This window comes from Protopterus annectens, chromosome 3.part0, assembly GCF_019279795.1.
Source record: "Protopterus annectens isolate FY-2018-M chromosome 3.part0, PAN1.0, whole genome shotgun sequence".
In the NCBI taxonomy this organism is placed as follows: Eukaryota; Metazoa; Chordata; order Ceratodontiformes; family Protopteridae; genus Protopterus; species Protopterus annectens.
In genome coordinates, this window is record NC_056731.1 from 225,866,632 (window position 1) to 225,885,585 (window position 18,954).

Here is an 18,954-nt window from a genome sequence, read left to right on the forward strand (position 1 = left end):
TGTGCAGTGTGGTGAAATGGAATGCAGTTAAAGTTCATGTTGTGGTGAAATGGAATGCAGTTAAAGTTCATGTTGTGGTGAAATGGAATGCAGTTAAAGTTCATGTGCAGCATGGTGAAATGGAATGCAGTTAAAGTTCATGTGCAGCATGGTGAAATGGAATGCAGTTAAAGTTCATGTGCAGTGTGGTGAAATGGAATGCAGTTAAAGTTCGTGTTGTGGTGAAATGGAATGCAGTTAAAGTTCATGTGCAGCATGGTGAAATGGAATGCAGTTAAAGTTCATGTGCAGTGTGGTGAAATGGAATGCAGTTAAAGTTCATGTGCAGTGTGGTGAAATGGAATGCAGTTAAAGTTCATGTGCAGTGTGGTGAAATGGAATGCAGTTAAAGTTCATTTGCAGTGTGGTGAAATGGAATGCAGTTAAAGTTCATGTGCAGTGTGGTGAAATGGAATGCAGTTAAAGTTCATGTGCAGTGTAGTGAAGTGGAATGCAGTTAAAGTTCATGTTGTGGTGAAATGGAATGCAGTTAAAGTTCATGTGCAGCATGGTGAAATGGAATGCAGTTAAAGTTCATGTGCAGCATGGTGAAATGGAATGCAGTTAAAGTTCATGTGCAGCATGGTGAAATGGAATGCAGTTAAAGTTCATGTTGTGGTGAAATGGAATGCAGTTAAAGTTCATGTGCAGCATGGTGAAATGGAATGCAGTTAAAGTTCATGTTGTGGTGAAATGGAATGCAGTTAAAGTTCATGTGCAGCATGGTGAAATGGAATGCAGTTAAAGTTCATGTTGTGGTGAAATGGAATGCAGTTAAAGTTCATGTTGTGGTGAAATGGAATGCAGTTAAAGTTCATGTGCAGCATGGTGAAATGGAATGCAGTTAAAGTTCATGTGCAGCATGGTGAAATGGAATGCAGTTAAAGTTCATGTTGTGGTGAAATGGAATGCAGTTAAAGTTCATGTTGTGGTGAAATGGAATGCAGTTAAAGTTCATGTGCAGCATGGTGAAATGGAATGCAGTTAAAGTTCATGTGCAGTGTGGTGAAATGGAATGCAGTTAAAGTTCATGTGCAGCATGGTGAAATGGAATGCAGTTAAAGTTCATGTTGTGGTGAAATGGAATGCAGTTAAAGTTCATGTGCAGCATGGTGAAATGGAATGCAGTTAAAGTTCATGTGCAGCATGGTGAAATGGAATGCAGTTAAAGTTCATGTGCAGCATGGTGAAATGGAATGCAGTTAAAGTTCATGTGCAGCATGGTGAAATGGAATGCAGTTAAAGTTCATGTGCAGTGTGGTGAAATGGAATGCAGTTAAAGTTCATGTGCAGTGTGGTGAAATGGAATGCAGTTAAAGTTCATGTGCAGTGTAGTGAAGTGGAATGCAGTTAAAGTTCATGTTGTGGTGAAATGGAATGCAGTTAAAGTTCATGTGCAGTGTGGTGAAATGGAATGCAGTTAAAGTTCATGTGCAGTGTGGTGAAATGGAATGCAGTTAAAGTTCATGTGCAGTGTAGTGAAGTGGAATGCAGTTAAAGTTCATGTTGTGGTGAAATGGAATGCAGTTAAAGTTCATGTGCAGCATGGTGAAATGGAATGCAGTTAAAGTTCATGTGCAGCATGGTGAAATGGAATGCAGTTAAAGTTCATGTGCAGTGTGGTGAAATGGAATGCAGTTAAAGTTCATGTGCAGTGTAGTGAAGTGGAATGCAGTTAAAGTTCATGTTGTGGTGAAATGGAATGCAGTTAAAGTTCATGTGCAGCATGGTGAAATGGAATGCAGTTAAAGTTCATGTGCAGCATGGTGAAATGGAATGCAGTTAAAGTTCATGTGCAGTGTGGTGAAATGGAATGCAGTTAAAGTTCATGTTGTGGTGAAATGGAATGCAGTTAAAGTTCATGTGCAGCATGGTAAAATGGAATGCAGTTAAAGTTCATGTGCAGCATGGTGAAATGGAATGCAGTTAAAGTTCATGTGCAGCATGGTGAAATGGAATGCAGTTAAAGTTCATGTTGTGGTGAAATGGAATGCAGTTAAAGTTCATGTGCAGTGTGGTGAAATGGAATGCAGTTAAAGTTCATGTGCAGTGTAGTGAAGTGGAATGCAGCATCTGCCTTCTGTTTCACCTTGCTCATGTTGTTTGTTCATAGCTAGAGACTGGTATAAAAAATACAACCTCAGAGCCAGTCCTTGCTCTCTTCCTGCTGTTATAAGCATTTCTGATGGACGTGTAGTCAGTGGTGGAAACTTCTTGTCTTAGTTTCCATACAGATAATACAATGGCCATATTCATTAACACCTACACTAAGTGTACACAATCTGTATTCAAGAACATCTGCACCACATATTTTGTGCTTTCTAGTCACTCAGAAAGATTACACTAAGTGTATATGTAGTCTGCATTTTGTGGTAACCTTATGAATCCCCCTCGATATTTAAGGCTGCAAGAAAATCAGTAGGAAAACTAAAATTAGGAGGAAGGTGCGAGTTATGCTTGTGTTGTCTGTTCACTCATAACGGTGTACATTTAGTGTAGGCAGTAATGAATCCCAAGGTATATATTTCTGTCATTTAAGAACTGTGTTACCTAGCTAAATAGCCATTTCCTCCATAGAAAGTTCACACTGATTAAACGTAAGGAGAAATGGGTATGCTATATTTACTATTTTTTTACATTTGGGCTTCCTTCATGGCTCTGTAGGTTACAACAGAAGTACACCTAGCGAGAAAAAAATGAACTCAGTTCAGGTACCTGGACAACATTAATTTTTAAGGAATACAGATGTATTCCTTAAATATTAGCACTGCCTGGGTACCCAAGCCAAATTTTTAAATTTTCTTTATTTTTCCTATCTGCAAATGAACACTCACGCAGAAGAAAACTGCACTTTCAACCTTATGCCATTAACATGGTTGACATGATGAAGTAGGTCAAAGGCGTCATGCAAGTAGACTTGGTGAATATTCCCTTTTTTACAGTGAGAATAAGCATTTTACTGAATGGAATATTTTGGTGGTTATTTCAAATTCTTGAACAGATTCAGCAACCAAAATAAGTTTGCAGTGATTGAGGACTTTCTGTTGTCTATCTTTCAGTTGCACGTGATATTTAATGTTCCCTCTGAGCTGGTATGAAGCTGACTTTTATGTATGTTGAACAATGGAAAAAGGAGTGAAACTGGTCTGAAAGAGTTAATATTTGTTTTGCTCTTTTTTTAGTAAAGGAATAATATTTAATGCCTTTCAAAGTTGTTAACAAATTTTTAGTGAAGTGTTGATAACATCTGCTAGAAAAACTGAAACAAATGTGTTAAAGAATAATAAACTTGGGACACAGGCCATATGAGCCAGCTTTGCCAAAATGAGAATTCATTTTACCTGTGATTCACTTCTGTAACTACCACATTCAGAAAACAAAATGAGTCATCAGACTAAGACAACAATGCCTGTATCAGACAGTCTTAGCACACACAACAGTCAGGCAAGGTGTCTTTCATGAATCGAACTTTGAGAACAGAGTAAGCTGTCTCCACAGAAGTATTAGTTTTCCTTCCTTCACCCCTTCATAATCCAACACGTTTTACTTCAGTGTCACTAGTGAAGGTGGTACTTTACTCCCATGTCAGCAGTGCTATCAGGCACCCACTCAGATCAGTTGTTCTGACAAACACTGTAACAAACAGTGCACCGTAATGTAGACAAGTGCTGTACCAGAGAGCTTTGTGAGGAATACAAACTATATCTTCTACTGAGAAATAACAACAATGACATGTCGCAACTGACAAGGGACACAGATGGTATATGCCCTTGCTCGATAACAGTGTTTAGTATATCCTGAGCTGAAACATTCCTAAAATATGCTACACTATACCTCTCAATGGTACAGGTTTTCGCAGAATGTCCAGATTTCTGCCTCATATTTTCAGTGTGTTCGCCCTAATATCTGTCCCTTCCTGCAAATAGCTAAGAATAATGACAAATATTTGAGTTTAAGACTCCACATCCTTCAAATAAGTCATGCTAATGCAAAACCTATTATTCTATCAACTTTCTAAGTTTGTAAGAGCAATATTTAAAATATGTCCCTATTTGTCCCCCCATCATTTTAGGCTTTGTCCAGATTTGCTCTAAGAGGTTGAGAGGTATGTGCTGCACACATTGCTACAGCTCCATCTGAATGTGGGACAAAGTGGGACAATCCCTTTCAGCTGCAACAGAAGCAAAAAGCATCGGTATCCAGGCCAACCTGAGCAATGAGAATAAGGCTTGCAATTTTGGTCTTGCCTTGAGTAAGAATTTCTGTATCATAGAAACTGGAAAGAAGGTAGACATCAGTTCTTGGGTCCATGGGGAGGGAAACACACCTGTCCTTTAAGCTTAATTATAAAAATGGAGAGAACAAACTCTGCATGCTTGCACACACACTTGAGTTCCCCAAGGAAAGCAATGTCCCAAAATGCTAAAGTCTGAAGTTGCCACTCATGAGTTACAAAAATACCTGCTTATAAAAACTGGTAGACTAGTGTGATCCTTTCGAGACGTACAGCTGCCACATGTACTGCCTATCGCCACATCTTCCTCCTCCTCTCTGACAAGTTGCTAGCCATAGCATAGCATAACCAGAATGGGACAAAGGGGGCAGTTGCCCTGGGTGCAAGTTGTTAGGACTCGTAACAGTTGCCAATCGAATGCAAGTGCAGTGACTGCATAAATTAACATACTTAATTGTTTATGAGTTAGTAACTATAGCAATGAGCTATTACATGCATTTTGCTATTGTTTCTGAAAGATTGTAGACCTTTTTTTTTCCCCTTTTTGGTCCTGAACTTTGAAGGACTTTTTTTTCTCCATCCTTAACTTTTAGTTGAAGGCGTGCTGGTTAGAGGTTTGATATAATACTCTCTTATTTATTTCTCTAATTATTATTCTACATTTAAGTATGGTTTCACTCCTTGCTATGATTATTTTCTGAACATTATGTAAAATAAATTCTCAAATTATCAGTTAAAGCACCATTAAACATGTAAAAAGAAAAAAAAATGTATATAAATGTATATGTTATGTACTTACAACTTGTCCACCTGCAGGATCATAAAATCTCTCCAGCAGCTGAACTGAAGTGCTCTTTCCGCAGCCACTGCTTCCGACCAGCGCAAGTGTTTGTCCTTTACCAACTTTAACTGAGAGTCCCTGAAGAACTGTAACATCTTTTCTTGTTGGATAAACAAACTTCACATCTCTAAACTCAACATTGCCTTCAAGTCGATTCTGCAAGAATTTAAAACAAATCCATTCAATTTGAAAGTTTTATATATCAAGCCTCAGCATAGGTTTGCTACTGTTAATATGAATATACAAATAATAAAACTTCATTGAACTGCTTAACTGTCCACTTTCTGCCAAAATATCATAAAGGTAAATAGGTAATATAGATGAAAAAATCGACTTAAGGTACATAGTTAAATACATAAAATAGACTATTCTAGGGATTCATAGGATATCTAATTGGTTTGCACTGTCTTATAGCTGTTGTCTACTTGGGCTCCCTCTGGTGGCTACTTCTTTGTAGAGTCTGCATGTCCTTCTGTATCTGCATGGGTTTTCATTGGGTGCTCTGGTTTACTCCCACAATCCAAAGACATGCTAGGAGATCAACTGGCAATCCTTTTAATCTCTTATGTGTGTGTGTGTGTGTGTGTGTGTGTGTGTGTGTGTGTGTGTGTGTGTGTGTGTGTGTGCGTGTGCGCGCGCGTGCATATAGAGTGTTAAAATGTGCTCTAGTTCTTTTGTGACTGAATAGAAAAAGTGAGTATCAGAAAATGAAAGATGGATTGAATTTAATTTGAGTAAAATCACTGCAGTGTCATTCATAGAGTTATGAGTATGCCTTATGGAATGAATGACTAGTAAGGTATCTCTGAAAGAACTCCAGGGTAAGTTCAGATCACATTATGGTAGTGAATTCCACAGGTAGGTATCACGGGTCTATATCACAAAATCGAACTTCCAAAATGTCGAACACCGGAAGGCCGAACTTGGTAGTTCGAAAGTTGAGAATGTCAAAACCGCAGAAACCCGAATTCTTTCCCAGGGAAATAATTCAGTTGGTCGTTTCTGTGGCTTTGGCATTTTCGGACCGGGTCAAGGTAAGTGTACAAACAGACTTTAGGGTTAGGGCACGGGTCAGGTAAGTCTGCAATAGTGACGTACTTTAGGGTTAGGGCACGGGTCAGGTAAGTGTGCGGTAGTGACGGACTTTAGGGTTAGGGCGGGGGTCAGGTAAGTGTGCGGTAGTGACGGACTTTAGGGTTAGGGCTGGGTTAAGGATAGTGCATAGATAGTGGTGTATGTTAGCTTTAGTGTAGGTTTTGAAGGTGTTTGGTGTGATTGTGTTATGTGTGTGTTTTTCGGAACAGCAATTTTTTTCCCTGGGAAAGAATTTGCTGTTTTGAAGTGTCGATGTTATCCAAATTCGATCTTCCAAATTCGAACTTATGGTGTTCGACATTTTGGAAGTTTGATTTCGTGAGATAGGTATCACAGTAAGCAAAGAAATCTAAACCACAGTTTTTCAAGTGTTACCCTGGAATCACTATCATTCCCCCACTGGAAGATGGTTGATGGGGTATCATGGAGTAACAGTAGCTCATTTATGTCAATGGATAATAAATAATGAACATTTTATTGTTACTTTTATTAGCTATCCAGAAGTTCAGAAAATGTTTATTGCTGCCTCAGAAGATTATGTTGGTCATAAATTTCATATATTGTGATACTCAACTCAAGAGAGCATGGTGTCTAATAAGGCTAATGCCAGCTTATGCCTATCTAGGACTGCACAGCATAGGAGGTGGGAGAATACTTTCTATGCACATCATAATCAATTCCAGAATAATTAGCACAGTAGGAGCACAGCCTGGATTTAATGGGGTTAATGGATGATGACATACTAGGTTTTAACATATTTGCATGTGCATGTGCTGTGCTCTGTGAGCTGCTTACAGCTGTAATTCATCCCACTCTGTAACTGTATGCACAACTGTAGTCTGACTCTACCTACATATGCAGTATTTAAGCTCAGTCGGGGACAAATGTAAATAAGGTTTATAAGGAGCTTTTTTCAGATTGCAGAATTCACTCATTTACACCATGCATAATACACTTGTTAGGTTAGGATTAGTGGCTGCCATCAGATTTTCCATAACCACAAACAATATGTTTCACTAGCCCTCTGCACATCCCATACTGTTATTTTTTCTTACATTACACAGAATAGCCACTGATGTGGAACAGCCATATTTTGCTTCATGTTAGCTTTTTATCAACTTCCAGCTCTGCTGCTAATACAATGCATATCATGAACTTACTTGTAATTTAAAATACTCTTTGACTTGGTAGCACAATGTTGCAAACTTTAGTGTTGCTACCTCACACCTTATGCTTCTCTGCTTTGTTTCCCAGTTGGGGAACTTTCTGTGCAGAGTCTGCATTATCAACTGCCTGTCTGCATGGGTTTTCATAGATCCTACCAGGTGCTTTACTTTTCTCCAACAACCCAAAAATGTTCTGTTAGGGGGACTGGGTTTCTTTGCCTTAAGCCCACTGTTGTTGTCATTGGCTCAGACTCTCACTACTTCCCTGAAAAGGATAGCGTGGGTATCACAAAATGAGTGAATAATTATTTCAATCACCTGTACCACCAGAGTCTATGCCACGGCTGTCACATTATATATGTTAAGCTACACCACTAACAGGTAATGGGACTTTAAAAAGATTCTGTGCTAATCAGTCTCTTTACCTATTCATGGCATATTCAGAGAAGGACAATTCTGATGATTAGCCTTGATAGAATCAGAACAGGGTTCTGTCCACAGTGACACCTGTGTAGCACATGTATTATTGCAGGTTTCCCTGTCATGCATACAATAGTACGTTGACAAACCATAGGCAGCATGCTGTGATAATGCACAGCTACAGTGCATATAATGAACATTCCAAAACTACAATTGTTGTCATCCAGAAGATACAGAGGGGCTAACTATGCATGTGAATGCACTGCACATGCACACAGGTGTCACCTGGGACATCCAGGCAATATGGTGGGTCTCCGCCTGATTGTCAAAGTTCCTGTAGGCATGTGGGAATTTACACTGTTGATGTACAAGGGAGCTGAACACTCTGCTTGTACAGCATCCCATTGAATTCAAAGGGCTACACTAAAAAATTGATGGTATGCTATACCAATTTATACTTTTGGGGGTAGCACAACTGAATTTTTTTTTCAGAAATGGACATAAATCTATACACTTCTTTGTTAGCCCTCTGCATGAGGGGGCTACTTATGTCTCTTTCAGAAATGGGCCAAAGATTGGGGTAGTATAGTAGCCCCCCCCCCGCAAATTCCTTTGGAATCTTGTCTGAAAAGACAAAAGTAGACAATGACAAAACAATGAACATCAATTATCATTTAAGCAGATATACAAGTGTGATATGGCAGAAATTGAAAAGTACAAAATTCTCCCCTCCTCCCCGTTATGATTTTCTAGTCATTTGTTAACAAGTTGGGAAAAAAGCAGTCTTACAGTGAAGATATTGTCTTACTCAAGTGCCGGAATTAGTACTAAAGCCTAGGAATGTAAATGGCATTTGAACTGGTAGGTGGCTAGTTATGGTGCTCTGCATTCTTCTAGAAGTTTAAAGCCTTTCATACCCTCATAGTTTACTAGTCTAATGACTTTAGAAGATCTTTTTAAACCTAGCCAATACTTTCTCCATCAGTAAATGACAGGATGAATTATCCAGGGGCATTTACTTGTGTTTAGGTGGCAAAGCATTTACAAATGGACTCTGTCCATCATGGGGCATAGGTACTAGTCCAGAGGTAAATTTTTAATTCCCCACCCATTGATCTAGGTTGCTTTTGAACAGGGTCAGTGATGAACTCTGTTTCACATGAAGAGGGAAACCTGTTCCAAAGTATGGGTAGTCTCTGAGATATGTACCTGCTACTTCAACATGTTACATTTATTTTGCAAATGAGGTTTAGGTCCTTTGATCAGGTATTTATAATGCTGTTTGACTTGCAGATGTGCAGCTAGTCCATCAGTACTGGATCAGATAATGCCTTGTAAAGCAGACACTGATCACTTCTAAGTAGTTTGCAGGAGGCAAAGTATATAGATAAGGTTTTGTGGTGGTCTGTCTATTCCATGAAGTTAACGCCTTGTATTCATTTTGTGAGGATACTCTGTGGGCATCACAGTTGTTGCATATGCCAGGTCAGGTACCCGCCAAAGGGAGCATTCTACTCCATGATTGGCCTAATGACCAGAATGCCAAACCCTTGCTTGTAAGTTGCGCAATATAAATTATTTCTTATAATAATATATACATGATGGTCAAAGGCCAGGTTACTGTCCACACATGTTTCCAAGTCACTAACCAGTGGGTCTACCATTAGAGGTGTATTGTCTATGTGGTAATTTCCCAGGGTGACCAACTTTCCAAAGGATATTATTATACATTTTTTACCATTCAGTTTTAGACAATGACTCTGGGACCAATTATTAGTTGGCAACACGCCTTCTTGGAGGATATTAGTATCCTTGGGGAATTCTAGGATTGTGCTGACCTTGCATTTATCTCCACATTTGGTCAACCAGAGGCCTTTGACATTAGCTTTGACTTCCAAGAAGTAGATACTAAAAAAACAGTGGCCCTAGCACAGAACCCTGAGGACTCCACTAGTGATTGACCTTTTTGTGAAGGTAGAGTCCCTTTATCCTGACTTCCTATGCCTATCTGTGAGACAGTTGGCTATACAACTTGTGACACAGGGATTTAAGCCTAGTTTCATGCATTTGCCAACAATGCCCAAAGGGGAAATAGTATGGAATGCTTTAGCCAGGTCAAGATAGGCAGAGTGTACCATTTTACCCTCATCCTTAGCTTTGGTGACTCTCTCCAAAAAGTTAATCAGGTTGAGTAGGCATGATCCACCTTTGATGAAAACAAACTGTAGTATTCAGTGATTGAAGGCTTCCTATGTCTTTACTTATAATATCCATGATAATTCTTTCCATGGCCTTACATACGAGACTAACCAGACTTATTTGGCCACATAGATGCGGTATTGTTTGCCTTGGAGAGTGTATTGAGGACTTGTTAATGATAGCCAAGCGAGTTAAGGTCAAGGGCATTTCTTGAGAGGTGTTGTGGGGAAAGTGGGGTGAAATTGGTGATTATTAGCCATTTGGTTTGCTATATTCTACAGCTTCATGTAGGTGGTTCCATTTACAATTAATTCAGCACATTGTTGTGTATTAAATTTGAGGTTGTGAATGTCAAACTAATCTTACCGGTTTTTCTCCCTCTTCACTGTAGCTGTCGATTTCTGGTTTCCTTTCCAAGAGTTTAATAATTCTGTAGGCAGATACTTTAGCTTTGGCTTGATCAGGTGCAAATGATGATGTTTGCCCGATGTTCATAGCAGTAAAAACAATGGTTGAAAAGACACTAAATGGAAACAAATCAAATGAAAAGCAGAATTATGGGGAATGGAATAGATAAAATAACTGTAATCAAATTTCAAAATATTACTATTCCTCTCTGTCTTGATATGCATTTTATATATCAGCTAGGAAACAAATGTCTTTAGTAATCTGAAGGGAGTACAACTGTGTGGGGGTACGTATCATGTCCTTGCATTCTGAAGTAACAGCATTCCTGACAAAGACTTTTCTGTAAGTAATGTTGAGATGATAAAACAGTTCCTGAGCCAAGACTGGCTGAAGACACAATGTAAGATGGCAGGCCTCATCTGCAGTGAGCTTTTATCACTAGAGTCAGAAGCCTGGAGCAGCACTATTAACTGGGCGAAACAGAAATATTATCATCTAGATATTACTCACAAAGCAGAAGGTGGTAAATAGGAGGCTGGTTATCATACTTCTGTGGTGTGTGATACATACACCACTAATGGAATCAGCTTATTAATTCCTACTTTGTGCAAATCAGATACACAGTGTAAAAGGAACACATACCACAATTTTCATTCTGCAGTGAGGACCTAGTCTTTGCATAAGGCTAATCTGACATGCAGTTGTGATGGGTCACAAATATGACAAGGTTTTAAGCCAACAGTCATAAGTCATACAACTCCGCTAATACATTTTGCTGCTCTGCAGCTAGAACTGTCTGCTTGCAAGAAGCTAAGCCAACCCATTGCTGTGATGGGGTAATACAAGCTTAACAATGTATCACCATGCAGAAGATTCTGGTAGGAGTCAGATATTCTCAGATGACAAATGATTAATTATGGATTTCTAAGTACAGTGTTCCGATTTTTTTTGTCTGTTTGGGTTACTAGGAAAAATGGGAAAGGCACATAATTGTTTTCTACAAAAAAAAAAAAAAAAAAAAAAAAACACTAGCAGTTTTCCTTTTCCCTGTGCATTGCCAACCTCAGAAATTATTAAAATATTAAGCAAGGATCACGATTGTTGGAAGGTGCAACCATCCGCCCAGGGAATGTGGGAGGCATAGCATGACGTAAGATGCTTTATTCTGTTTTCTGGTTATTACCTTCTGGTGTAGGTAGCAAAATATTACAGTACTGGTTCAGACGATATACATGTACCAATATAGTGAGCAAGACAGAAAGGAGATATACAGCAAAGGAAAACCACTCTTTTCTAGATTCTTTAAAAGAAGATACTGAGGGATTAGAAATGTGGTTAACCTCCGAGTCTTTTTCTTTGGGGATTCTAAAGAGAAACTCAAAGTAGACTGTGATGTCTGGCATTCCACACATATGCCAGGTAATTATTACCTTAGTAAAATCTGCAGGATGCTGTTAGCCCTTTCCCAGATGACTCTTTTCTAAAGCAGGCACCCATCTGCTCCTGGAGGGTGAGCTAGATCCCAACCCATAATGGCTGATATCCAAAATGATTAAGGTGTCTTCAAACTATCCCAACTAACATACAAGTCAAAGGGTAAAAGGGTCACACAGAGAAACCATTCAGTAAAACATATGAGGAAGACACTATGAGAAAGACCCAACCAAGCAAGAGTGTTCACTGCGTAATACATTAAACCCCCTAAAGTGGAGACCCATGGTATGTATGCAAATGACATCAGTATTTCAGCTACACGATTCCTGAATGCCCTCAGTTTATAATATTTCACAATGAAGACTTGCTTGGCTAGCAGGACTAGAATGACATTGTTTTGTTTTACTTTGGGTAGTACTTTCTGATTGAGAGTAAAAGAGAACATTTATTTTACAAATTGTCTCAGGGGTAATGAGGGAGAAAAAGATTTTGAAATGATTGTTGTGGTAGGTTAAAAAAAAGGTTCACTCCTGGGAAACCCCACATCTATATAATGACTTGAAATGTGTAGTTATCCCTATTTCCATACATGGACCAAAGCACCTATTTACTGATTTTGTAAATGCTGAAGATGAATTAAAGACATTGAAAGTTGTACAGCAAGACCCATTCTTAAATATGGATTGTCTCTTTGCACAGCAGGTAGGCTATGGTTAGTCTATGTGCCATATTAATGCAGTGCCTGTATTGATTTTTTTAAGTGCAATTTTTTTTTTAATCTGTCCTGGAAGTGTTGATACTGTACTCTAGATAACTTGGGTTTGACTAGCTGCACTGGCTTTGGAGAGACCAAATGTGGGGAGAATGTGAGTGAGTGGCTGATGCAGGCTCACTAATTCTGGAAGAGGGGGATGTTTAGGCTCACTGCAACGCCAGCAATAAATAAAAATTAGGCAAACTCCACTCTGTAAGTAGTACATATCTTGGTAGAGAGTTTGCACATGAGCAGAAGTATGCATCTCCCACAGGCAGCAGTTGCAAAGCTTGCAAGGCTGCAGTGTGGTGAAAGGGGAAGTTGCAGCAGTATGATGGTGCATCAATGTCTTCAGTCTCCACCCTTGGACATAGGTCAGGTTGAGCCTGGGAAGCTAAGGCAGGTCCTCAATGAGCAGAGAGTTGGTGGCACCTGATGGTCATCTGCAGGGAGCAGGAGCATAAAAAAATAAAAGATGTTGAGGTTCTCTTTTTGGATAAGTTGCCCTGATATGTTGCTCTGTATTGATAAGCTGTATAACTGGTCTCCCCAGGCATAATCCTAAAAAGTTGTCAGACAGTGGATTTGATATTGCAAAGGCAATGGGATTCTAAAAGAGCAAGTTTACCATATTGTTTACTTATTTATTGATGTGTCAGTTGCTCAACAAGTGGTATGCCCCCCTCCCAATACCAGCAGATCAGAACGCACACCAGATGCTTGGATTCATTTTCCATCACCGACACTGCATTGCAACACAACTGGGGTAGGGTCGCTGCACTCCTGTGTACACCATCCTTTGGATGACATATCAAACTGTGGACTGCGATCCCGTCTGCAGCAAAGAAGGTCTGGGATATGGTCAGCTCAGCTGTAGCAGGGGAATGAGGGCAGGCGCTTCCTTTTTTTCTCAAAAAACGTTTTTATTCATTTTTTAACATATAAACTCATATTAAAATTTTTCAAATACAATCAAGCTATTAAATTAATTTCTGATCATAAAATACTCTTATTCTGTTTTTTCAAGCATGGGAACTAGTGTTAGACATTTTGAATTACGGCATCTGATAAATCTTTCCTTTTCCTCTTAATTTTGGAACCATCTATGCATTAATACAGCCTAACAACTGAATTTGATGTTGTGTACGTGGACTGTATATATTGTAAACAGATATTTTGCAATTTATGTTATGTTCTTCCATTTAAATGTTATTTTATTAGGTTTGTTATGAAGTGTAGGAGAGCTTCCTAAAGATGCCATAACAGGACAACCTGTAGTGATGCATCCCTCATTTGAACAGTATAGTCTGGGTCATAAAAAGACTAATAAAGTTAGGGGTAGCTTACTCCCCATTGGAATAATTTGTTATTTTCATAGCATAGCATTTCTGAAAAGTTAAATTTGGTAGGTTGGGTCATCATTAAGTTAGAACTTGATATGTTACAGTGAAAACCTGTAATTTATGAGATGTATTTCTGGATCACCTGAAGGAATGTAATCCAAAATTCAAGATGGTGTCCTGTGTCAGCATTTAGAATTTAAAGTGCATATACCCAACTACCACCAGGGATTATGACCACTGTCAGGACATTCTTCTCTTACTTAAGCAACATAATGAATAAAATGTGTCATGTATGTCTACTAGTAAATCAGATTTCAACAACTCAACCCTGCATTTACTCATTCTGTTACTGCAACAGCTAAGATAGCATTTAGGACATTCACCTATTAAACATTTAGGGTGATAACTAAGGTGTTCATCAATGCCTGGTGGACAATAACACACGTATTTTAATGTTTATTGGTATAATCAAAAGACAAGAAGATCCACTGACAAACAAATATTTGATATATGTACGTCCTACTGAACCAGCATTTATCAGAGAAGGATTTCAAAAGGGAATCCAAAAATACCAATGATGCTTACACAAGCAGTCCAACTGTGCAGAAAATTTCTTTAATTCTGGTACCTTGGCCTTCGCCTTCTCATGGAATACATTATAATTCAAGCAACACCCCTTTTATAACACATCTTCAAAACATTTGCATAAGTAATTGACTCAATAAAACAATTAAACATTTTCAGTCAATTTTTAACCAAACCTTACTTTTGTCAACGATATTTTTTCATGTGAAGTTTCCAACTTCACCTTTAAAATTTCATACTTCACCTCATGTATAAAATATATATTGTGGATTAAATATACTAATATAACTTTTTTATAATTTATCTTCCATGACAAACACTTTTACATTTTTAATACAAAAATATATATGATGATGTGATAGTTATATTTAATGCACTCCAAACCATTATACATTTAATATGTTTAAACATAACACAAATGTTACCTTATGTAATTTTTACATTTCCAAATTCATCCCATTTGGAAAAAGAGTATTATAATTTAAGATGAATCTAGACTCCATTTCCAATAATTTATTGTGAAAACATGCATTATTCTCACCAAAAACATTTGGTTTCCCCAAAACACAAAAAATAAACCCTTCAGGAACCCCTTTGTGCTGTTCCCAAAAGTGCTTGGCCACCGGACTATCTAATCTTTTGTGTCTGATGTCCCCCAAGTGCTCCAGAATTCTAAGTTTAACTTTCCTACTGGTTTGTCCAATATACCATTTCTGTTTTGCACAACCACAACCTATGATATAAACCACCCCCGATGAATTACAATCAAAATATTCCAGAGCATTGTAACATACATTGTTGATTTTGGTTCCATCAAGACTTCTGACCCTAGCACACACCTTGCAATTACCACAGCGGTAGGTTCCTTTCTTAATGTTACTCATCAATTTACTTCTAATGTTTAGTATTTCCTTTAAATTTGGATATCTGCCATAGGAAAAAGTGACCGTTGTTGGAACTAACTTACCCACCTTATCTCCAGTAACAATGGGCCATAATTTTGATACTGTCTCTCTTAAAATACAGGAAAATTGAGAATATTTGGTAACAAAAAATATTTTCTCCCTTTGTCCTTCATCCCCAACATTTCCCATCTGGCCATTTGGACATTTCTTGGTGCAAAAGTATCTCTTCCTGTCTAACTTCCTTAAACCCAAATCCGGCTCTACACGTGCCCTAGCTGACTTGATTGTCCTCCTAAAAGTAAGGTTTGGTTAAAAATTGACTGAAAATGTTTAATTGTTTTATTGAGTCAATTACTTATGCAAATGTTTTGAAGATGTGTTATAAAAGGGGTGTTGCTTGAATTATAATGTATTCCATGAGAAGGCGAAGGCCGAGGTACCAGAATTAAAGAAATTTTCTACACAGTTGGACTGCTTGTGTTTAAGCATCATTGGTATTTTTGGATTTTCTGAATTTTTGGAGTGTGTTTAAGGATTTCAAAAGGACCAGAATAGAGCAGAGTGTATAATTTTTACTTTAGTGGCATGGAACAAGTAAGTAATATCTGCCAGGAATCAAGATGACCTAATTTAACATCAGCCAGATGACAGGAAAAAAAAAAACATCATCAATCTCCATGGAACAGTACTGGTGGTGTATATGAGGGATTTATGGATTTGTAGCCGGTGTTACTTGAGATGGATACACTATGCTAATTAACATAATTATTTTATTCTTTTCTTATAATCAAATTGAAAATCAGAAAAACAGTTGCAAAATCAGCCCATATTATATACTTAGATATGCTCTATAATGTATGCATGTACAGACAGCTTAGTGCATACTTGCATATAAAGGTGTGTTATATATATTACACGCATACGCATTCTGCATATCTGGAGAGAGAGAGACATATACACAGAGTGTATGTGTGTGTTTGTGTCTGTGTAATCAATCAAATGTTTGTCATTTCTCATTAAGGAGAGGCAAGTGAAATTAATCTAACCTATAGGCACATAAAGGTAAACAGTGCTGCATCTGAAATACAGATTTCACATGCTTAAGCTTATACTGAGTGAAAATACATTGTGCCCATCTCAAGAAGAGCCAAGAAAATAAACTGCTAAGACCATTTGATTTAAATTGCCTATTAAAGTATTGAACACCCTGTCATGTGAGAAAACAGTGTTTTATTGACCTTTAAGGCTTAATTAGGAATCTAAACACCTAAAGACAATGAACTAAAACTGCACATTTTATAAATGTTTCAGTATGGCAATCCAGCTGATTATTTTTTAACTGGCCGGTGGGCAAAATGTCTTGTATATGAAATGGAGCAGTTCACTTACATGTACATATTTTCGAAGTTCAACAGACAATGTGCAATAAGCCAGGCTCCAAATCTGAAAACAGCTGCATTTACGAAGAAGTTTATAGTCTGAGCTAGTGCATAGGTTATTCCGTGTATTGGGGCTTTCTTTAGTGCATCCCTGTAGTGAAAAAGAGACAGAAACGGGTTTTGCATTTCAGATTCCATGTTGTTTCACGTTGATCAAACACCTAAAAAAAAAAGCATTGCCCTAGAAACAAAGTCTCTCATTCATAAAAGTAATTGTTTTCTTATCTGAAGTGGAGATACTTTATCTCTTTGGAAAGCAGAATATTTAGAATTCATTAGGACTCATATAATCGCAAACACAGACAAAGATTTAGGCAGAGCAATATCAAAACAAAATAAAGAAAACAAACTATTAACGGTGAACACCAATGAAACCATGATAATATATGTTTCAGTTCCGTGTAATTTTTACAACATGCAACATTTTTTGAATCATTTGATCTCTAGATAATGAAGAATAAATACTGAATTATCACAGGTTCATCCTGAAGATGGAGAAGATATTATTTTATCAAACAAAATAATCACTGAAAGACACTTCAGTTCAATACACTGTTTAGAGTGTAGTTTTATTCCTCCATTTGAGGGAAAACATAACTGGGCCTTTACTTTCTGTACTGATGGATAAGCTGCAGTGTGCATATGATATTCAGAACTGTGAGGGTGGTGTACCAAGTCATACCTAGCTCTGCTTTTGAATAACATGCTAGAAACCATTAAGAATACTTTCTCTACATTCAACATGGGGAGACTTTTAAACTGGAGTATCAAGGCCTCTTTTCAGTCAGAAACTTGCTGTATAACAGATGAAGAAATATTGGGTGCAAAACATTTTAAATACAATGGTATTAGGTGTAAGCAACTGTCATCCCAGAGCTCAGCTAAGACATGTATGACCAGAAACTGCAGACAGAATGAAGACCCCTGTCAGACTCACCTGTGCCAGCAACCAGCTGTACTAACATTTATTATGTTACTACAGCCAGGCAATTGCCAAACAAATGCCCAAACAGCTGAATGGGCTAGTGTTCCTGAGGGGGATACTGGCTCCTAATAACCCATTCTTACCATCTATTTTGTACCTCAAATGAGTCCTTCTTTCCAAATCCACAAACAGTGCTCCTCACCACATATACAAGCTACCAACCACATACCTACCACGTGAAGGATACTTCATGTTCCCTCTTCATGCAAATAATGGAGAACTTGAGAGGTCTTTTTTCTCCCAGCCTTACATTCAGAACAGACAGTGATTTCAGCTTTCAACCTTTTGGTCAGTGGTGAATGCAGTGTGTGAGAGAAGAATTCTTTTGTGTTTGCGAGGATTTTACTTTGTAACCAGATGAACCATTTTTGCTCTTCATGGAAACAAAGACTTCAAGGGTAAACACACACACACACACACACACACACACACACACACACACACACACACACACACACACACACACATGTACACACACACACACACGTACACACACAACAAACTAAATATATGCCCTACATCCATATTTGGTAATATTGCTAAAAGGTGACACATGTCCAGATGTTGACCACAGGTGGCATAAATTGTATAAGGTCTCTTCTTCAGCATACTGATGTATACATTTCTAATTAGAAAGCACTGACTTTTCACTACTTAATTTCATTGCGAATAATTTAAACCTCATTTTTTGCAAGCAGAAGTTAAGCATTGTGTTCAGCCTTAGCTGTGATTATAAATCAATGTGATGTGTGCCTACAAAAATGTAATAAATACTGTAGTAGTGATAGCATATTAGATGCTTACTCATAAGAACATTCTATGTTTGTGTTGCACTATATGATGAACTGCAGTTCACTATACTCAATAAACAACTACACCAGATTTCATGGGAAAATGGATAACAAAAATGATGCATTCACTTGGCCTTGCTCACCCCACCTAAAAAGTATCTGAAGGATATATACAATCAGCCTCAGACTACGATCCCTAATTCAGCTTGCAAACATTATGTCCACCCGCGTCTATATTGAATTAGCGAATGCTTAGAAAAGCCAACACTAATTCATCGACCCCTTTTAAGTGAAAGCTTACAATCCTGAACACCCG

At 38.0% G+C, this 18,954-nt stretch overlaps 1 protein-coding gene across 1 annotated transcript in view; it reads right to left on the reverse strand.

The window, feature by feature from the left end:
• The window catches only part of LOC122796318 (ATP-dependent translocase ABCB1-like), a 329,590-nt gene that overhangs the window by 26,588 nt on the left and 284,048 nt on the right, over nucleotides 1-18,954 (reverse strand). The window contains exons 24-26 of the mRNA XM_044064705.1: nucleotides 16,813-16,953; nucleotides 10,361-10,517; nucleotides 5,073-5,270 (exon numbers count right to left, since the gene is read on the reverse strand). Of these exons, the coding sequence (XP_043920640.1) occupies nucleotides 5,073-5,270; nucleotides 10,361-10,517; nucleotides 16,813-16,953 (496 nt within the window). The remainder of the gene's footprint in view (nucleotides 1-5,072; nucleotides 5,271-10,360; nucleotides 10,518-16,812; nucleotides 16,954-18,954) is intronic.